The following is a 17515-nucleotide window of genomic DNA, read 5'->3' as shown; positions in this document are numbered from 1 at the left end:
AAAATTACAGTGTGTGAAAAATGATTTTAATTACCGTGAGGTTGGCATTACTTGCCAGGCCCGGATTGGCTAATCGGGAGCACCGGGAATATTCCCAGTGGGCCGGTCTGTTTTTTTTGGCCGCGAGGGCCGTTGTTGTCATGGCACTGGGTTGAAATATGGATGCTGTCCCTAGGCTGCCTGTACTCACAGCAGCCCCACTTTTTTATTTATTATTTTACCGCAGACCCACTCTTTTTATTTATTATTTTACCGCAGTCCCACTCTTTTTTATTTAATATTTTCTCGCAGAGTGCAGCCTGCAGGTTAATGATGACGTCATTATCTTTTGATTTCCTGGCCCCGCCCCCGACACGGCACCTTGCAAGTTGCTCAAAATAAAAAAAGTCAGATAAAAATGGCGCAAAGCAGCGCTGAAAAAGCCAGAATAAAAAAGAAGAAAGCTTTGGAAACTGATGCAGCTAAATGTTCTAAGCTGAGCACATTTTTCCTCAAAAAAACAAATGAAGACGACGAGGCCGGTAAGTAAGCTAACGTTAAGGTAGTTAGGAGCAGTGCAAGATGCTAGCGACCGTGCAAAACAACGTTGTCTGCAAACCACCGTTCATGTATCAAACTTTTTCTTGTAGCTCTTCAGCAGCAACCGCCTCTAGTCCGGTTTGCTGCTAACAGTGAAGAGCAAGGCCCAGTAACGTTACCAAGCTCCAGTCATGAGCCCAACACACCAGAATGTGCAGGTAGGATTGTCATTCAGAAGAACTAATAGTAATGAAGAGCCCTGCTCAATGAAAACTTAGGCTACTGCTTTTGCACTGAATTGGAAATGATATTTTTCAAAAATACAATGAATTACAAGGCTGTAGAGAACAGTGCGCCTATTGCAGACTTATATTCTGAGGTTTTAATTACATTATTTTAATATAGTCAGTCGTGAACTAAAGTGGGCCGGTCTAAGGCATGAAACTCCAGGGCTGAAAATGCGTTCCAATCCAGCCCTGTTACTTGCTAAGCTACAACGTTATTATCTGCAGTGTAAAAAACATTCATCTCGCAGCAGCTCACTTTTAGCCAGCATATCATATCATCTGTCACCAATTAATGTTGATTCAGTGAGTAGCTTGATAACAGGCCAAAATTAAACTGGTCTGTTTTCTGGTGCTCTCTGCAGGGTGAGGAGAAAACTGCCACTCTTACCCCCTTTTCCACCAAATCAGCTCTGGTTCTTGAACTGGTTCCGTTCAGGATTCTTGGAACCTTGGTACTGTCTTATGCTACATTTCCATTGCTACGTTTTGGTTTAAAAACGAATATCTTGCTACGTTTACACCTCATATTCACACTGCTCTGGCTATTCAGAGCCCCTAAACCGGAGACATTTGGAAACACTTTTGTGGGGTTGTGTTGCAGTCTCAAAGGCTGCAAACGGAGACCTTTGGCAACACCAACACTGACGCAAATGTTTTGCCGCCTGATTGGGTCTTATCAATCATGATGTCTCGTTCTCTCAGACTAAGCTACTAACGTTACCATGGCAACTACCAGCAGCAGGCGGAGTCTACATGCTGCCTCCTGTTTATGCCCAGTATACAAGAATGTTGATGAGATATTTTGGTTTGGGCGTGTTAGTTTAAACGGAGATTAGTTCTTCCACTGGAGCTTAAAAACACTTGTGTGCACAGAGATCGCTTTTTGCTCAAAACTCCGCTTAAAAAACTAAACGTAGCAATGTAAATGTAGCCTTACGAACCAGCCTGCGTTTCCACCAGTTTTGAGCAGTACCATTGTAATCAAGGATGTGTCATCAACACAGGGCGCTGCACAATACACAACGGAGGTAACCAGTAGTAGCAAGATGGCGGATCGCATTGATTACCTATTAACTAGCTTTTTTTCTGTTATTAACGATATTTGCGAATGAGTCCACTGCACGCCCTTCCCGGTTGCATTTAGTATTGACACAGCAGCAGCTTTCAAAAACCCATTTAACAATTTCATAAAAAAAAAAAAAAAAAAAAAAAAAAAGACATGCCTCTGTACCTGTGTCACTGCTGATGGTTTGCTGTCGACACTTCTTGAAGTGGAAGTGTTTGATGGCCACTGGCTGGTCACGATATCGGGCACGGTAGATGATGGTCCCACTGCCACCCTGGCCAAGGATGTTGTTCTCCTCCTCAGAGTACTCCAGCTGGGCCCTCTCCAAAAAGAGTCTAACACACACACACACACACACACACACACACACACACACGATTAGATAGGTTGGAAACCAACCTCCAGGTTAGCCAAACTTAATAAGAAGAGCAAACAACCTGAACAGTAACATTATTACCATCACACTTTATAGACACACTTCCTGCTTCAACTCCGGATGACAACTGCACTTCCTGCACTTGTGTGAACAGTTTCATTGCACAACGAGGGAATATCAGCAATATGTCAGGTGCACTCTCTGTCAGTTTGATCTCTAAATAAAGTAGTTTAGTTCATCTGGATAAACTGTTGGTTTTGTTTTCAACCAGCAGTTTATTCAGGTCTCCCCGTAAAAACTGACAGCTTCAACTAATTTAAAGCTCAGCTGCTGCTGAGTCTTGAAAGACAGCACACCAGTACTCAGGTCTCTGAATTGGCTTAAAGTGTGTCATAAAATATCATTTAAAGTATTACTGTCATGTCATGTCGTTACTGTCACCAACTGCTCGGGGCGCCTGTCCATGGGCAGCCCCCTCACTCTGACATCTCTCCAATAGTGCATGTATAGGTCCTGAGCATGTGTGTGTATTTCAGGCCTGTGTGTAATGTGTGTACAAACTGTAGGCTACCAACCAAGGGAAAAATGTGAATTTCATAATAAAGGCATGTCTTCTTGTTCTTCTTCCAATTGTCAGATGCACAACAATTACAGAAGCAGTCGATTTTCGAAACTGAAAATCTTAGGTCTCCCTCCAACAATACTCATTAAAGTTGTATAAAACACAAAATCACAAGTAAAAAAAACCTAAATGAAACAATAAGACATACGGCATAAAATAGTACTAGTTAAAAGAAAGGGTAATATTTATTCATAATAATATTAAGATAAAATGTAATAAAACTGTACTCCAGTCCGCTGTGCGGTTTCTTAAAGGCCAAACAACTGAAGGTAGGTCTGCAGGAACATTACTGCCGTTTGCAGTTTGAGCTGACATTTGAATTTAATTACTAAATCTTTTCAATTAGCTGAATCATCCAAGGTATCGGTGTCTCACAGTCTTCATCAGCAGATGGAGTTTGTGACCCGGAATAGCCTGAATCGACTGCCAATCTCACAATCGAATCTTTGCAGAGAAAACGAGGATCATTGTTCTGTCCCCATCAGGACATTAGTTCACAAATGTTTTTCTTCTCCCATTGCTGGCAGTAGTTTGTTCCACTTGCGTGTGTGTTCCTTTAAGAACTGTAGGACCTTTGCACCATGAGATTTAGTCAGGAAGTTGAAAGTGAGGAGGACGCAATATTTTTTTTTCCCACTATGGCCACACCAAGACCCGCCCTTCAATAGCTACTATTGGCCAGGCGTCCATGCTTACGCAAGGCAACGTAACCTGATTTGTACAGGTCCTATCCCCTGACCAATCAGCTATCCTAACCTTAATCACTCGAGGTGAAATGCCTAACCCCAACCAATCAGGCTGCTTCGTAGGGCGGGTCTTGGAGTGGGCATAGTGGTTTCAATAGTGATTCAATGGTCAGTTGATGATAGGAACGACTTGACGATTCTGATTCGCCTATGTAAATTCTTAGTCGGGGACACCACTAGACATTTGTCATTTATTGTCATCTCCATGGGGCTAATAAGTGAACCCTGAGTTACAATTATTTCATCAGACATTCAACATAGTTAGTCAACAGTTTGACCATTCTTTTTAAATCAGTGCTCAATGCATATTAAACTGTATGTAACCCTAGTACCAATATTGATTAGGGGTTTCACGATTCTCCAAATCCATGATTCAATTTGACTTTCAATTTTAAGGTCACGATTCGATTGAATTTAAACTTTTTTATTTCAACAGGGACGGCAATGCCACAATAAGAGATAGATGGCAGAATGGTACTTTACAACAGTTTGAGTTTCTTAGAGTTTTTATGTAGCGCAAATTAATGCGCCATTTATTTAACGATGTGTACCATTCAATTGTGCAATTGAATGCACATTTAGTTTTACTAGGTGCACCTGAAGGCACCATGAAGTGCTGTCGGAGCCCACATGCTTTACCTTCGTTGTTTGTTTCTATAAATCATTCAGGGGGAATGCAACATGTTGCCACATGGGGACTTTAGGTAAGTCTGAGGATTTTTCAGTTCTGTTGTGTCTCTGTTATCTCTGACTACGGTCGTGGCCATGTCTGGAAAAGAGCAGCTGCAGGTTATCACAAAGCTAACTTTACCCTGTGTCTTTATCTGCATGCTACCAGCCGGTGAAGTATGTTGTGTCTGTTGTTGTTTTCTCCGGACGTGTGCGAGTATGCGGGGGTGGGGAGAAAAATACTGGGGGGATTCGCTGATCCTGCTTTTAATTTCAATGTCGAAATTGAAAGCTCATTTCGATCGATTATTGTGACAACCCTACTATTGATGCAAATGTCCATGGTTAATTATTAACCTGTTGTAACCTTGGGTTAAAGTGACCAAAGTCACACTATAGAAATAAAGGATCGCTCAGACATAAAAGATAAATATTGGCCAAAACAAAAAGACTAATCTCACCCTAATGTGGGCTTCTCTACTAGCTTCCAGCTGTGAAAGTGGCGTTTGTGTTTATACCAACATCCGTTATCCATTCTTTAAGAGCTCGAGTCCAATTAGCTGGAGTACTAATATTTGGAGGGGATGTTTAACTGTTGCAGCAAACATTTTCATGGGTCTGTGCCTCAAAGAAGCAGAGATATCCTCCACACACACACAAATATTTATTCCAAAAGTTGAATGACTGGCGGTTACCCTTGAGCCCTGACAATGCATCAACAAATGCTGTCACTGGCAACAAATCAGCTGAATCTCGTTACACAGCCAAAGCCCTTGAGAGCAGCTGACTGTCACTGTGTGTGTGTGTGTGTGTGTGTGTGTGTGTGTGTCTTAAAATGATCAAAAGGCTATCAGTGTGTATCCAACATTAATTCCTTAAGACACAGACCACAACAGTTGGCTAGTTGAGCTCGGCACTGAGCAAAAACTTTTTTACTGTTTGGTAACTATGGTAATTAGGGTTAGGAAATAAAGTTACTACAGTTGAACAGTTCATAAGTCAAGCTGTCCTAACTTTTACTTTAAAGCCCTTTTTTTCTGCTTAGTTTGTGGCTCTCACGACCAACTGCTGGAGGGCACCAACACCAGCCAGCTATGTGACCCACGCCACTACATCGATGATGAGAGGAAAGCTGACAACCTTGCCGGTGGATGCTGTGGAGACGTACGTTCCGCGCACCGGACAGCTTGTCCCTGCCGTGCGGACGTGCAAGAGCCTCCATTCTGGGCAAGTGGCTGCATGTGTCCACAACAATGCACGCAACATTGTGGCTGCGAAACTGGTACAAGTCCACAGCAGTGGAATGCGTAAAGTATGTCTCAGCCTAGGACCTGGACCCGTCCCAGAACTAGGACTAATGACTGGTTAACGAGGGTCGGCTATCGTTCAGTAGAAAAAAATCTAAATTAGCATCCCTAGTTTCAATGTATTTTTCAGTATGTTTCAATGAGAAAAACAACGGTTACAGTGTTGTTTAGCTCGGCGAGATGAGAAAGTATAGCATCAGTTGCTAGGTAGCAGACATAAAAGTTGATAACTGATGTTGGATTGATTATTTAGGATGTCCTAACCTAAGCTATGATAGGATGAAGTGAGATAAGATAGGATTACTAAAGTTAGTTCTTATATCTTAACTTAAGATAGAAAGGTCTGTAATACGGACACTGGTCTACACCAGCAGCGTAGTGAAAGTTGTGCTGTGCACTCAGAAGACAACACTCAATTTCTTGCATAAGTAGGAGCCTTGAAGTCCTGAAGCCTAAAATGATGCTCTGAGTCACAGTTATGTACATAACGTATCAGCTGTTACATGGCCTGTGTAGACAGATAAAACAGAAGCGTATCTGTTCTGTCAGGTGTCAGTGTGTGAGACGATTGACTGAAAAGCGTGTCTGAAACCTTTCTATTGTAATGTCTAGCGCCCAACCAATATCAATTTGTTAAATTGTTTGGTCCATTAAATGGTGAGAGGTTACCGTGCAGGGAAGTCTGTCATGAAGAGTTCTGGGACCAGCTCCTGGAGGGGGACTGGCTGCTCAGGGTGCTGAGGACAGATGATGTGCTCCTTCTCCACTGCAGCTAGCACACAGTCCTCCATGTTAAAGTAACAAACCCCCGCTGCTGGTCCTCCTCCTCTGTCAGCTCCTCCACGCGCTCCTTCCTCTCCGACCTGGCCGGCCAGGCTGGCTACGAGCTCGGACGGCTTCTGTTGGCCCAGTGAGGCGCAGAGGGGACAGGGCGCATACTGCTCTATGAGGAGACTCCCATCACTCTCACTGGCTGTCAAAGCTACAAGAGAGGACACATAGATAAAAGGCATTTACATGATGTGTTGTTTTATGCTGAAAACTGGACAGACTGGTACATAGGGTCAGGCCAGTCCCAGTTTACCCAGGTAAACTAAGTCACTTAATGTGACTAAGTGATGGAAGCATTCCCTAATTTCAAACCACTTGGGTATGTGTATTCCAATATTGTGAATCCAGATCCTGTAACTTCAAGCATGTTGCTGATGGGGCGGCGGGAAGCCTCCCCTCCTCAATTGACCTACACGCCTGATTTCCCCACAAGAAGAAGGTGGTGAGTGGCGACACAGCCAAATGATGGCAGGCCACTTTTGGATGCAGTTTATAAAGCTAGGTTTAGGTTTGCCGTGGTGTGTTCCAGACGCGAGGTGTGCGAGCCATAAAATGACGTCACTATGGCTGTCGTTTCTAGCACGCACTGCGCTTTCAGTTCAACATGGTTGGCTGGGAACCCTGGTCGAGCAGCTTTGCCTCTACAAACATCTGTACAGCATAATGTACAGACCACAGGGAGTCAAAGAGCCTAAAATATGTGGTCAGAGAGAGACACCACACTGGGAAAAGAAGAATCATTTTGCTGGACTGTGTGGAAAAAGATGAGAGATCGTTTTGTCAAAGCATGGAAAAGAGAGATCCTCTGGAAAGAGTGTTCTTAACAGTGTCAAGATAAGATATTGTTTAGATGGACTCCCAAGTAGTAAATTATGCCTCAAACTGTTAAAACCGCTAAAATGTCCCGATTTACACCAACCATTATGACATTGTCCCGGTTGTCAGCGATTACATAGCCAACGTGGTCTTATTATAGCCCGATCATTAACTAACACATGTAGAAAGACTAATAAAGCGTCCAGCGTATGATTTTAACAATGTGTGTGTGTATGTCAGTCAATCGTAGTGGTCTGCATAATCTGTGCAGTCAGTGGTACAATGTAGGCTATATTTGTAAACATTGTTGCAATGCCTCTTCTTAACTGGTTAAAACAAGACAGATAAGATATCTTTCTTGTTTTAACCAGTCCCTCCAGGTCCGCTGGAAAGTCAGCGGACGAGCGCTGGGTGGAAATGGAGACATTCTAAAATGTGAAAAAGCTTAACGTGGTTTAATGTACCTAAACAACGATCAATGATTACCAAATTTCTGTCTCATATTGCTCTGGTTATGAGGAGCAATATGAGAGAGAAATTTGGTGATCATTGATCGTTGTTTAGGTACATTAAACCACGGTAAGCTTTTCCTTACAATAGCCTCAATGAAGCAGAAACGCTTAATGTCAGATAACGTCCATAATAATTGGACTTTGGGTTAGATTTTTTGACAGTTTTCAGTGGTTATGAGGAGCAATATGAGAGAGAAATTTGGTGATCACTGATCGCTGTTTAGGTACATTAAACCACATTAAGCTTTTTCACCTTTAGGACTTAAATAAAGCCCATGAGAACCATGGAGAGTCAACCCACAGCCGCTCCGCTGCCCTGCTGAAAATGTGAAGCAGATACTCGTCACACGGGCCAATTTGACTGACACCTGTGCATAATTTCACAGTAGGCTTTCAGCCAACAAACTGATTCTTGAGCAAATTCACTCCTCTAAAAAATATACGGAATGAATGTTTCCAATAGGGAAGCTATCTGCTCTATCAAATGAGATTACATTTGTGTGTGTGTTGTTGGTTAGAATAACACTGGTAACACTTTACGGTAAGGGTACATGAATGATCATTAATTCATGCATGAATTAATTGATGTAGGCTATGTATTATTATGCATTATGTAATTAATGATTTATGTGTTACTGCATTCCTTAATATCCCATGAATCATCAGGAATTGACGTGCTCATAGTCTGTCATTATGAATTATGATTTATTAAGCATGATCATGATTATTTATTTTTCTGCAAAAAAATGTGGTCATCACTATCCAAATTCTGATTTGAACACAACTTGTGCATAATGATGTACCCACCTTACCTAATGCTTTAGTTGATGTGTTGTTCATGCATGAGGTCATGAATGAGAGGCTTTGAACTCATGTCAATTCCTGATGATTCATAAGATATAAAGGAATGAAGTAATGCACAAATCATGAATTAACTCATGCATTAATTCATAATTCAAGTACCCTTACCATAAGTGTTACCATAACTTTAGTTCAAGCCTGTGGCAGCAGTTCCAAATAATTCGTTTAGTGCCATGCAATGAAAAATTCCTTTTCTCAAAGTTTTTCACAAGTTCAGTGGGTGCATATTCCAAAAGAATTCTTTAATTCTGAAAAATAAAGTTGGTCCCGCATGAAACTCACTCAATATTTTTTAATAGCCTATTATTTCTTAGATATGTAGGCTACATTACCAAGAAAAATCATGAATGTTAACTAGAGCTTATATCGGCCCAAAAAATCAAGCCTGAACCTGCCCGAGCACGTTGCATCCGAGACCGGCCCGGCCCGACACATTAACTGTAATTATGAGCCCGAGCCCGATTTAAACCCGAAATTTTTTTAATACGTGGGCCGTTATAACGGACGTTCTCAACTACAATTTAGAGTTGTTTGAACTACAGAAATCTGTTTAGAATAATACAACAAGGACGAAGCATGTAAACTGCGCTGTTTGTTTAGAATGGAACGGATCGCAAGTGGATCCGAATGAAGAAACGTAAAAAAAAAAGAAACAATGATGAACAACATATTGTTGTCACTGCCCATGACTTGTTTAAACTGCTTCCATACCTCCGACTTTCCTCCACACTTGCTCAAAGTTAATTCTCCTGTTTTTCTTTTTTTCTTTACATCTTCAAGCCCCCGGTGTGATGCGTGCGAGAGGAGGAGACTCCGCGCATGACACGTGCTGCATTTTGTAACTGCAGCCTAACTTTTGTACACATTTGTTACTTTTATATAGCCTATATATATATTTATAATATTTCTGATTATGGCATAGCTTTCTTCCCACCCAAATAGGATAATAAGGTAATGGATAAAAAAAAAATAAAAATTGCTTGATCAAGGGTCCGGCCCGGGCCCGGCCCGAGGATGTGGCAGAAAATAACGGCCCGAGCCCGACCTGAGGTCTGGTCGGCTTGGGTCGAGCTTTAATATTGGTTCCAATATACCTGACTTTTGGAAAAGATACTAATATAACACTGCTTTTTGGCTTTTTTCTTCATTTAATAAACGAGTCAAACTTGTCAGATCAGACAAACGGCTATACAAACTTTTAAATAATCAATTTAAATACAGAATGATATTAACAAAACTTTGAATTAAATCAGGACAAAGACTAAGAATCTTAAGTATTGAGAGCTGAAAGTCAGCACTCAACAGCGAGCAGTTGCACTGACCAGGGAACCACTGCTCAATCAGAGAGTTGACGTTGTCTGTGATGAAGGCCATGGCAGAGAAATCTCTCACATCTGACTGGCAGATGATCTTTATGCCTCCACTCTTCTTCCTCTTCCAGTTGACATCTGATGACTCCACGCTGTGGAGACACAAAAACGAATGGCACTGCCTCATTTCACTGGAAGTCTGATCTGCTTTCACCAACTCACGATTCACAATGTACACACCAGCTTATGTGGAGCAGCAGGAACCTTTGAGGCAGTTCAACATTCATTTTCTCATCCCTTTTATTAGTTGCATTTCTTTTAGATTTTCTGAACACTGCATATTTTAGTCAGTCAGTGTTTTGTGTGTCTCATTTTGTACATTAAGCTTCATAGTAATTTACAGATTGAGGGAAAACTGTGATAGATAGAGAACCTGGGGGATGGAGCCTAGTCAGCCCTCAAGAAGACATGGGAAAGGGATCTGAATATTATACTGGATGATGAGGAGTGGGACAGAATCTGTAGGAATATTAAACCTATGTCACACGATGTGAGGGTGTGCCTCATTCAGGTCAAGGTTATGCAACGCTTCTATTGGACTCCCTCCAGATTGTTTAGAATTGGTCTGAAAGACACACCAACTTGTTGGAAATGTAAGACAGAGGACGGCCAATTACTTCAAGTCCCATGGTCCTGTGATAAGGTCCAGGAATTTTGGACCGGGATACATGATAACCTATGTCTGATTGCAGGGACCCAGGCTCCATTTAGCCCAAGATAATTTGTTCTGGGGGATGGATGTTCATGTTGTGAACTGTATGTTGTATGTATGTTGTACTGTATGTATGTTCTGTGTTCTGTAATAAAACAAAACAAAAACTGTTAATCTTAAAAAAGAAATGGGAGATAATGTGCACTCCTGAAGTACAATATCCTCTGTCTATATAAAAAAAAACTGAAACCGATTGAGAACAGAAACTGAAAATGTAAAACTTGGAATTATTAGCAATGAAATTAAAATACTGCAGCTTGAAAATGTAGGTAAATATATTGCATATAGGCAGACCTAAGACATTAAGACACACACAGAATAATGTTTGGTGCATATTCTGAACAAAGATAGCTTGTTCTTAATGTTCAAGCCCTTCTCAAAAAGACTGTATTTGTCAGAAATCCCCTGTAATGTTTAGGTTGAACTGTGGAACCTACATCCTGTCAACCAGTATGCCGTTGAAGTTGACTGAATATTAGCTTCCACCTGCTATTTGGTTTTTGACTCAAGTCTGTTTATCCCCATTGAGAACTGGCTCCTTTCTGAGGCTTTGAATCTAACTGAAGCTCCACACCCTAACTTTCTCTCTTTATTTCCTCACTAAAGCATTTGTCTCATTTGATTACTGCCCACATCCTTCTAGCCCCATCTCTGACCTGAGGTAACCTCCATCAAAAGTGACCAGCAGCCCCTCCTTCCAGTATATGGTCTGGCTGCGTCGGACTCTGAAGGTGCTGCAACGGTTCCTCTGCTGGGTTCCAGCAAAGCTGTAGATCACAGAGTTCCTGCTGCGCTGGCTCCTGGTGTTTCTTTTGGGTTCAAATGACTGCACAAAGACAACATTTCAAGCCACAGATGTAAAAAGCTGAAGGTGTGTAAGTACAATAGGTGAAAGATGAGAATCTGCTGGTTTCAGTACCTGCAGGTCCATCTCTCTGAGGCTGATGAGCATCCTGGCAATGAAGCGCTCCCAAAATCCTGCAGGAACAAAGCTCATCTGGACAAGGCGCTGCAGGGTGTTGTTGGTCTGCTGACGGAAGCCGTGGATGTCCATGGCTGGCTTGGGGGGAAGTAGGTGGGGCAGCAGATAGCTACACCAAAAGTTAAGGAAAAGTGAAGAACACATTTAAAACTAGAAAATGTTTCAAGAAACTTTAGGTTTGCTTTGCTTGGCGCTAGTGACAGGATTTCTTTGTTCTTAGCGGGTTGCCTTGTCATTAGCTACTACTTTGCATTTTTAAAAGGTCCCCATGTCTTTTTCGTTTATAAAGCAGGTTGAGGTGCTCAATCAGGTCAAAACTCAATCCACAGAGAATTGCACACAGCCGTATTCAGAAACTGTGTAGTTCATGCAGTTCTTGCAGCAGGAGTATTTGCCCTCGCTGCAGGTTTTACCAGAAAATCTCATCACGGTTGTGATGTCGTAATTATACTATATAAAAGGTAAAAAAGTGCCGCTACAGCATCATTACACTCCCTGGCAGTACTCCGAGAGTGCAGCTGCAGAAGACCCCGAAACGCTGACCAATCAGAGCAGACTGGTCTTTGTTAGGAGAGGGTCTTAAAGAGACAGGCCCTAAAATGGAGCGTTGAAGCATGAAGTGTTTTTTGAACATTATAGAATGTTCTAATAGAAGCCTGAAATACAAGAATGAACCTGAATGTGAGCATGATATGAGATCTTTAAGTGGTTGCTTATGTTGAGAGCTTATGGTTATGTATGTAGCATATGGATGCTATGTAGTTGCTAAGATCAGTAAGTGTTTCCTTTGTGGTAGTTAGTGGTAAGTGTTTGGTAAGGTGATAATGGTCTTCAAGGTTGTTGCCAGAATGTTTTAGGTTGTTACTGGGGTGTGTGATGGTTAGTTGTCCATTTCTTGTTAGGTGCTAAGAGGTTGCTATGACTTTATGGGCAGTTGCTAGGGTTTTAGCAGGTGTTTGCTAGGGCATCATGAGGTGGTTACTAGGCAGTTGTAATGATGGTAAAGGTAGTTGCCTGGGTGTTGCTAGGTTGTTGCTAAGGTGTTTGGGTTGGTTGCTTCTGTGATTCTGGCTGTTAGCTGCTAAAAGGATGTGAGAGAGTTTTGCATGGTTACCAGTGCAGCATGATTTGATGTAATGAATTGTGTGGTGCAAAAACGGTGGGACAAGCTATGCAGCAAAGAAAAAAAAATCATAGGATAAGCCAAGGTTATAATAGTTTTTAATTAGTTTTTATTTTATTTTAGTTTCATTGTGTGTTTGCTAGTTTTAGTTTAGTTTCAGTTTTTTAGAAAGATTTAGTTTTAGTTTTTATACATTTAGTTTGTTTTAGTCAGGGCCAGGTATAATTTTTCAAAAGCATGTAACTACATGTGATTTACATACAGAATAAGTGTTCGATGTGAAGCAATTACAGCACAGAGCCATCTCATGTCAAGTCCGTTCAATTTCTGTGGTTTAGGAAAGCGTGCGAGCAGATCATATTATTATACTATTTCACATTGTAATGTTTTTATTTTTTATCTTTTGCATGTTTGTGTGCTGCTGCGCATCCCTGTGTGTGTAACAAGTATAGTGCGTGCGCGCTGTGCACGAGCCTAGGTGCATTTTACTAACGGGCTGTTAAAGCTATAGTGCGTAGTTTCTGTCGTCCCCATGAGAAATTCTAAGTAATGACAACAAAACTGTCGGCGCGTCCACATGATACAAGCCTTCCGTGATCGCGAACAGCCCCCACCCCTCCTCCACACAGTTGCTAGTAGCCAAGGAGGACACGGAGGATAAAAAAACATGATGGATTCTTCAGAAGAAGTATTTATCTTCACTCGAGTTTCTGCGAGCAAAAGTTGCTGGACAACACAACCATCTGAACACAGCCATACACACATTAGCTTTGTAGCAACTCAGTTGGCAATGGCTTGTAATGGACGTTCATTAATATCAAAAAGTTACGCACTAAAGCTTTCAAATAACAATGAAATGCTGCGTTATTGACTTTAGACCAGGTTTTTGTTAGTCAATGGCGCGCTCACTTTCCGCTGCCTCAAGATAGCAATATGTAAAGAATGCACTGGAACACACCTCCCTGTAAGAACAGCATGCCCATGGGCGCACAGATGGGCGCAAGTGCATTTGCTATTTAAACGACGTGGGCGCTGGACGGGAAATTGACAACTGCGTCGTTCTTAAACTAGCAAAGACACTTGCGTTGGGCTTTGCGCTGCGCAGGGTGCAAGATAGGGCCCTTAATGTTTCGAGAGTTGACGGAAATTCATGTTGTCAGAAGTGATATATTATAGCTAAAAAACTATAACTGAAATTATTCATTTTATTTTAGTTGTATTAGTTTTTTAACCTGGCAATATAGTTTCCGTATAGTCTAACTTGAAGGTTTTAGTTTTTATTTAGTTTCAGTTTGTTGTGTCCTGTTAATACTGTTAGTGAACACTGGGGGCGCAAGAGTGCACAGTGAGGATACAGGTGAAAGGTATGTGCGTAGATGAAGAAATGGTATGTGCAGAGAAGAAGAAGAAGAATAAAGTTGGAAGTAGCATGATACATGTCTCTCGACTCTTAACTTAACTTAAAATACTTTACAAAACACCACATTTTGGCGACGAGTACGGCTATTAACGTGCCTCTACCTACACCGTTCATGCCTTGCCCAGGCGAACCTGCTATTCCCTTCCCTACATGGCTGAAAATGTTCGAGAACTATATGCTAGTAATCGATGCTAACGGGGAGAAGTGGCCCGAGGCAAGAAAGCATGCTGTTCTTCTCCAAGCACTTGGCACCGAGGGACAAAAAAAGTTTTACGCACTACCAGATACAGGTTCCACATACGGATGGACTTAGAAATCACTTCGTTCCTAAAGTAAATGTGACTGCGCAACGTCACAAATTTCGCCAGAGGGCACAGCGACCAGATGAGTCGATAAACCAGTGTCTAGCCTCACTACATGAACTGGCTGCACTGTGTGAGTTTGGTCATATGGAGGAGCAAGGAAGGCCCGCCAAAAAGAACAAAGGACACCTGCATCATCAATGGCGCCTACAACTAGCCGCCGCTCCTCTAACCATTGTGGATTCACCAACCACCTAGCAAATAAACCTTCATGTCCTGCTAAAGTGATGTGCAATTCATGTGGAAAAATGGGACATTTTTCCAAAATGTAACGATCTGGACAAAAGGAGGTGTGTGAAATAGTGATAAACGAACTGCCTGTGCTTTTAATGACAGATAGATAAAATTATCTGTACTGTGCAAGTGAATGCAAATGGACACTGTCATGACGTTGAGCTAATAGTAGACACCGGTTCATCAGTTTCTATCATTCCAGAGAGCACTTACCAGACTCTCTTTTCTACACGTGAACTTTCTGAGCCTGCAGTGAACCTGTTCACATATTCAAGAGAGAAAATACCTGTTAAAGGGTGTATGCGTGCCACGGTTACTCATGATGGGCAGGCACTGTTCTGTTAGGGCCAGATCTAGTTGTAGCATCGCACATGCGTATTGAGGGCACAAAAGTTGTTACAGCTGACAGCTCTGATGATCCTACTGCACCGAGGGCACCTACTGTACCAAGCACAATACCACAGATTGCACCCGAGATCCAGGTACAGGAGATTGGCTGTGCAAAGGGATTTGTGCACAAAATTTAACTCAAAACAGAGGCTGTGCCAATACAACAAAAACTCAGGAGACTTCCCTTCTCTGTGAGGCAGGCCGTGAGTGATGAGCTCAAAGACCTACAGGAAAAGAGCGTTATAGAATGCACTGATGCATCTCCATGGGTCTCTCCGATAGTTGTGACGCAGAGAAAAGATGCATTGTCAGTGACTGTCACCCGTTACCACACATACACGAGCTATTCTGTGAGCTGAGAGGAGCCACAGTCTTCTTTACCATTGACCTAGCCTCTGCTTACCATCAAATGTTACTGCATCCAGACAGCCGTGATATACCATGCATTGCATTTATCACACATGATGGACTTTTCTATTTCTGCCGAGTCCCATTTGGCCTTGCTTCAGCTCCATCAGCTTTCCAGAAGATGATGACGATCATACTGGCAGGCATACCAGGAGTACAGGCATACCTGGATGACGTGATTTGCTACGGAACCACTCAACAGCAGCATGATGCCAACCTACGGAGGGTGCTGCATGCCTTAAACGAGGCAGGACTTAAGCTGAACATGCAGAAGTGCAAGTTTAACCAGACTTCTTTGCGGTTCCTAGGCCACACCATATCCAAAGAGGGGCTTCACCCAGATCAAGATCAGATCACAGCTGTGGCCAATGCACCTGCCCCACATGACACATCCTCCCTGCGATCCTTCTTGGGTCTTGCGTCATGGTACAGTAAATTTATTTCTGACTTTTCTACTGTTGTTGAACCTCTACGTGAAACACTCAGGGAGTCTACAGAACGGCAGTTCAACTGGACTGCTGAGGCTGAGCAGTTTTACTGACATTAAGAGACTGTTGAGAGCCCTGCCCTAGCACTATACGACCCTGAACTGCCTGCATATGTAACTACGGATGCCTCTGATTACGGACTAGGGGGTATACTGAGCCAACTTCATTCAGACAACACAGAGAGAGTTGTGGCGTTTGCATCCAGAACACTTTCTCCTGCTGAAAGGAAATATCCACTGCGGAACGTGAAGCGCTGGCATGCGTTTGGGCAGTAGAAAGGTGGAGAACCTATCTATGGGGACATAACTTTGTGTTACGCACAGATCATCAAGCACTTACTACCCTGCTCACATCCAAGGGTACTGGACGTGCTGGACCGCGAATTCTGAGGTGGTCTGCATGACTACTTTGCTTTACATATGATGTTGCTTACTGCCCTGGGAAACTGAATGTGACTGCCTGTCCAGGCTTCCACTGCCTAACACAGGAGAAGATGAGGTGGAACCGAACATAGTAGCTACTGTCTTTATGGAGTCTTTGCATGCCATGTCCTTGTCGGAGTTCACCGCTGCATGTGACACTTGTCCTGAACTGACTCAATTGCGACAGCAAATACAGAAAGGCTGGCCAAAATGCAGAAAGAATGTACCAAATGAGCTGGCTTCATACTTCGATGTACGAGATGAACTGGCTGTAGACAAAACACTTGTCATGAGAGGTACTGACCGCTTGATTGTGCTTATATCACTGCGATCCAAAGTGGTAGACTTGGCACATGAGGGGCACCAGGGAGTGGTGCGTGCTAAACAGAGACTGTGAGAACTGTAATGGTGGCCACAAATGGACAAAGATGTAAGTAGCCTCATGTGTGTCATGCCAATACAATGACAAAACAGTGAAGACTGCACCTGCACCACTTACACCTGTCGAACTGCCAGATGGACCATGGGAAAAGGTGGCCATTGACATAACCGGTCCTTTCGAACGTGCTACATGGGACTGTCGTTATGCCATCACTCTCACAGACTATTACAGTAAATGGCCAGAAGTAGCATTTGCCTCTACAGTCACAACAGAGGTCATTACCCGTTTCTTAGCTGCAGTGTTCAGTCGTGAAGGAAATCCAACCTGCCTGGTCTCTGACAATGGATGTCAGTTTACTTCCCATGAGTTTGCAAAGTTTCTCAGAGAGAGAGAGATAAAGCATCTGCTCTCCAGCATCTACTACCCAAGAGCCAATGGAGCGATTGAGAGATTTAATAGGGTATTAAAAGAGTGTCTCCAGACTGCAGAAAGAACACACAAGCCTTGGAAACAAGCAGTGACAGAGTACAAATTTACCGTGCTACACTGCACGCTATTACAGGAGCTACTCCATTTGAGTTGCTTAGAAAGAGGAAGATGCATACAAAAC

The 17515-nt window shown here is 42.6% G+C and overlaps 1 protein-coding gene across 4 annotated transcripts in view; it reads right to left on the bottom strand.

Moving 5' to 3' along the window:
• The window catches only part of lrrk1 (leucine-rich repeat kinase 1), a 113669-nt gene that overhangs the window by 31348 nt on the left and 64806 nt on the right, over positions 1-17515 (bottom strand). For all 4 annotated transcript variants that reach the window (XR_004896907.1, XM_031292688.2, XM_031292689.2 and 1 more), the window contains 5 exons: positions 11614-11785; positions 11351-11520; positions 9935-10074; positions 6262-6574; positions 2038-2207 (listed from right to left, as the gene is read on the bottom strand). Coding sequence is in view for 3 of the 4 variants with exons in the window: in XM_031292688.2 (XP_031148548.1) it covers positions 2038-2207; positions 6262-6574; positions 9935-10074; positions 11351-11520; positions 11614-11785 (965 nt within the window). In the remaining variant the exon portion in view is untranslated. The remainder of the gene's footprint in view (positions 1-2037; positions 2208-6261; positions 6575-9934; positions 10075-11350; positions 11521-11613; positions 11786-17515) is intronic.

Source organism: Sander lucioperca, chromosome 3 (genome assembly GCF_008315115.2).
Source record: "Sander lucioperca isolate FBNREF2018 chromosome 3, SLUC_FBN_1.2, whole genome shotgun sequence".
NCBI classification, from domain to species: domain Eukaryota; kingdom Metazoa; phylum Chordata; class Actinopteri; order Perciformes; family Percidae; genus Sander; species Sander lucioperca.
Note: the sequence above shows the minus strand (reverse complement) of the source record. Positions and strands in the feature narration are given on the sequence as shown.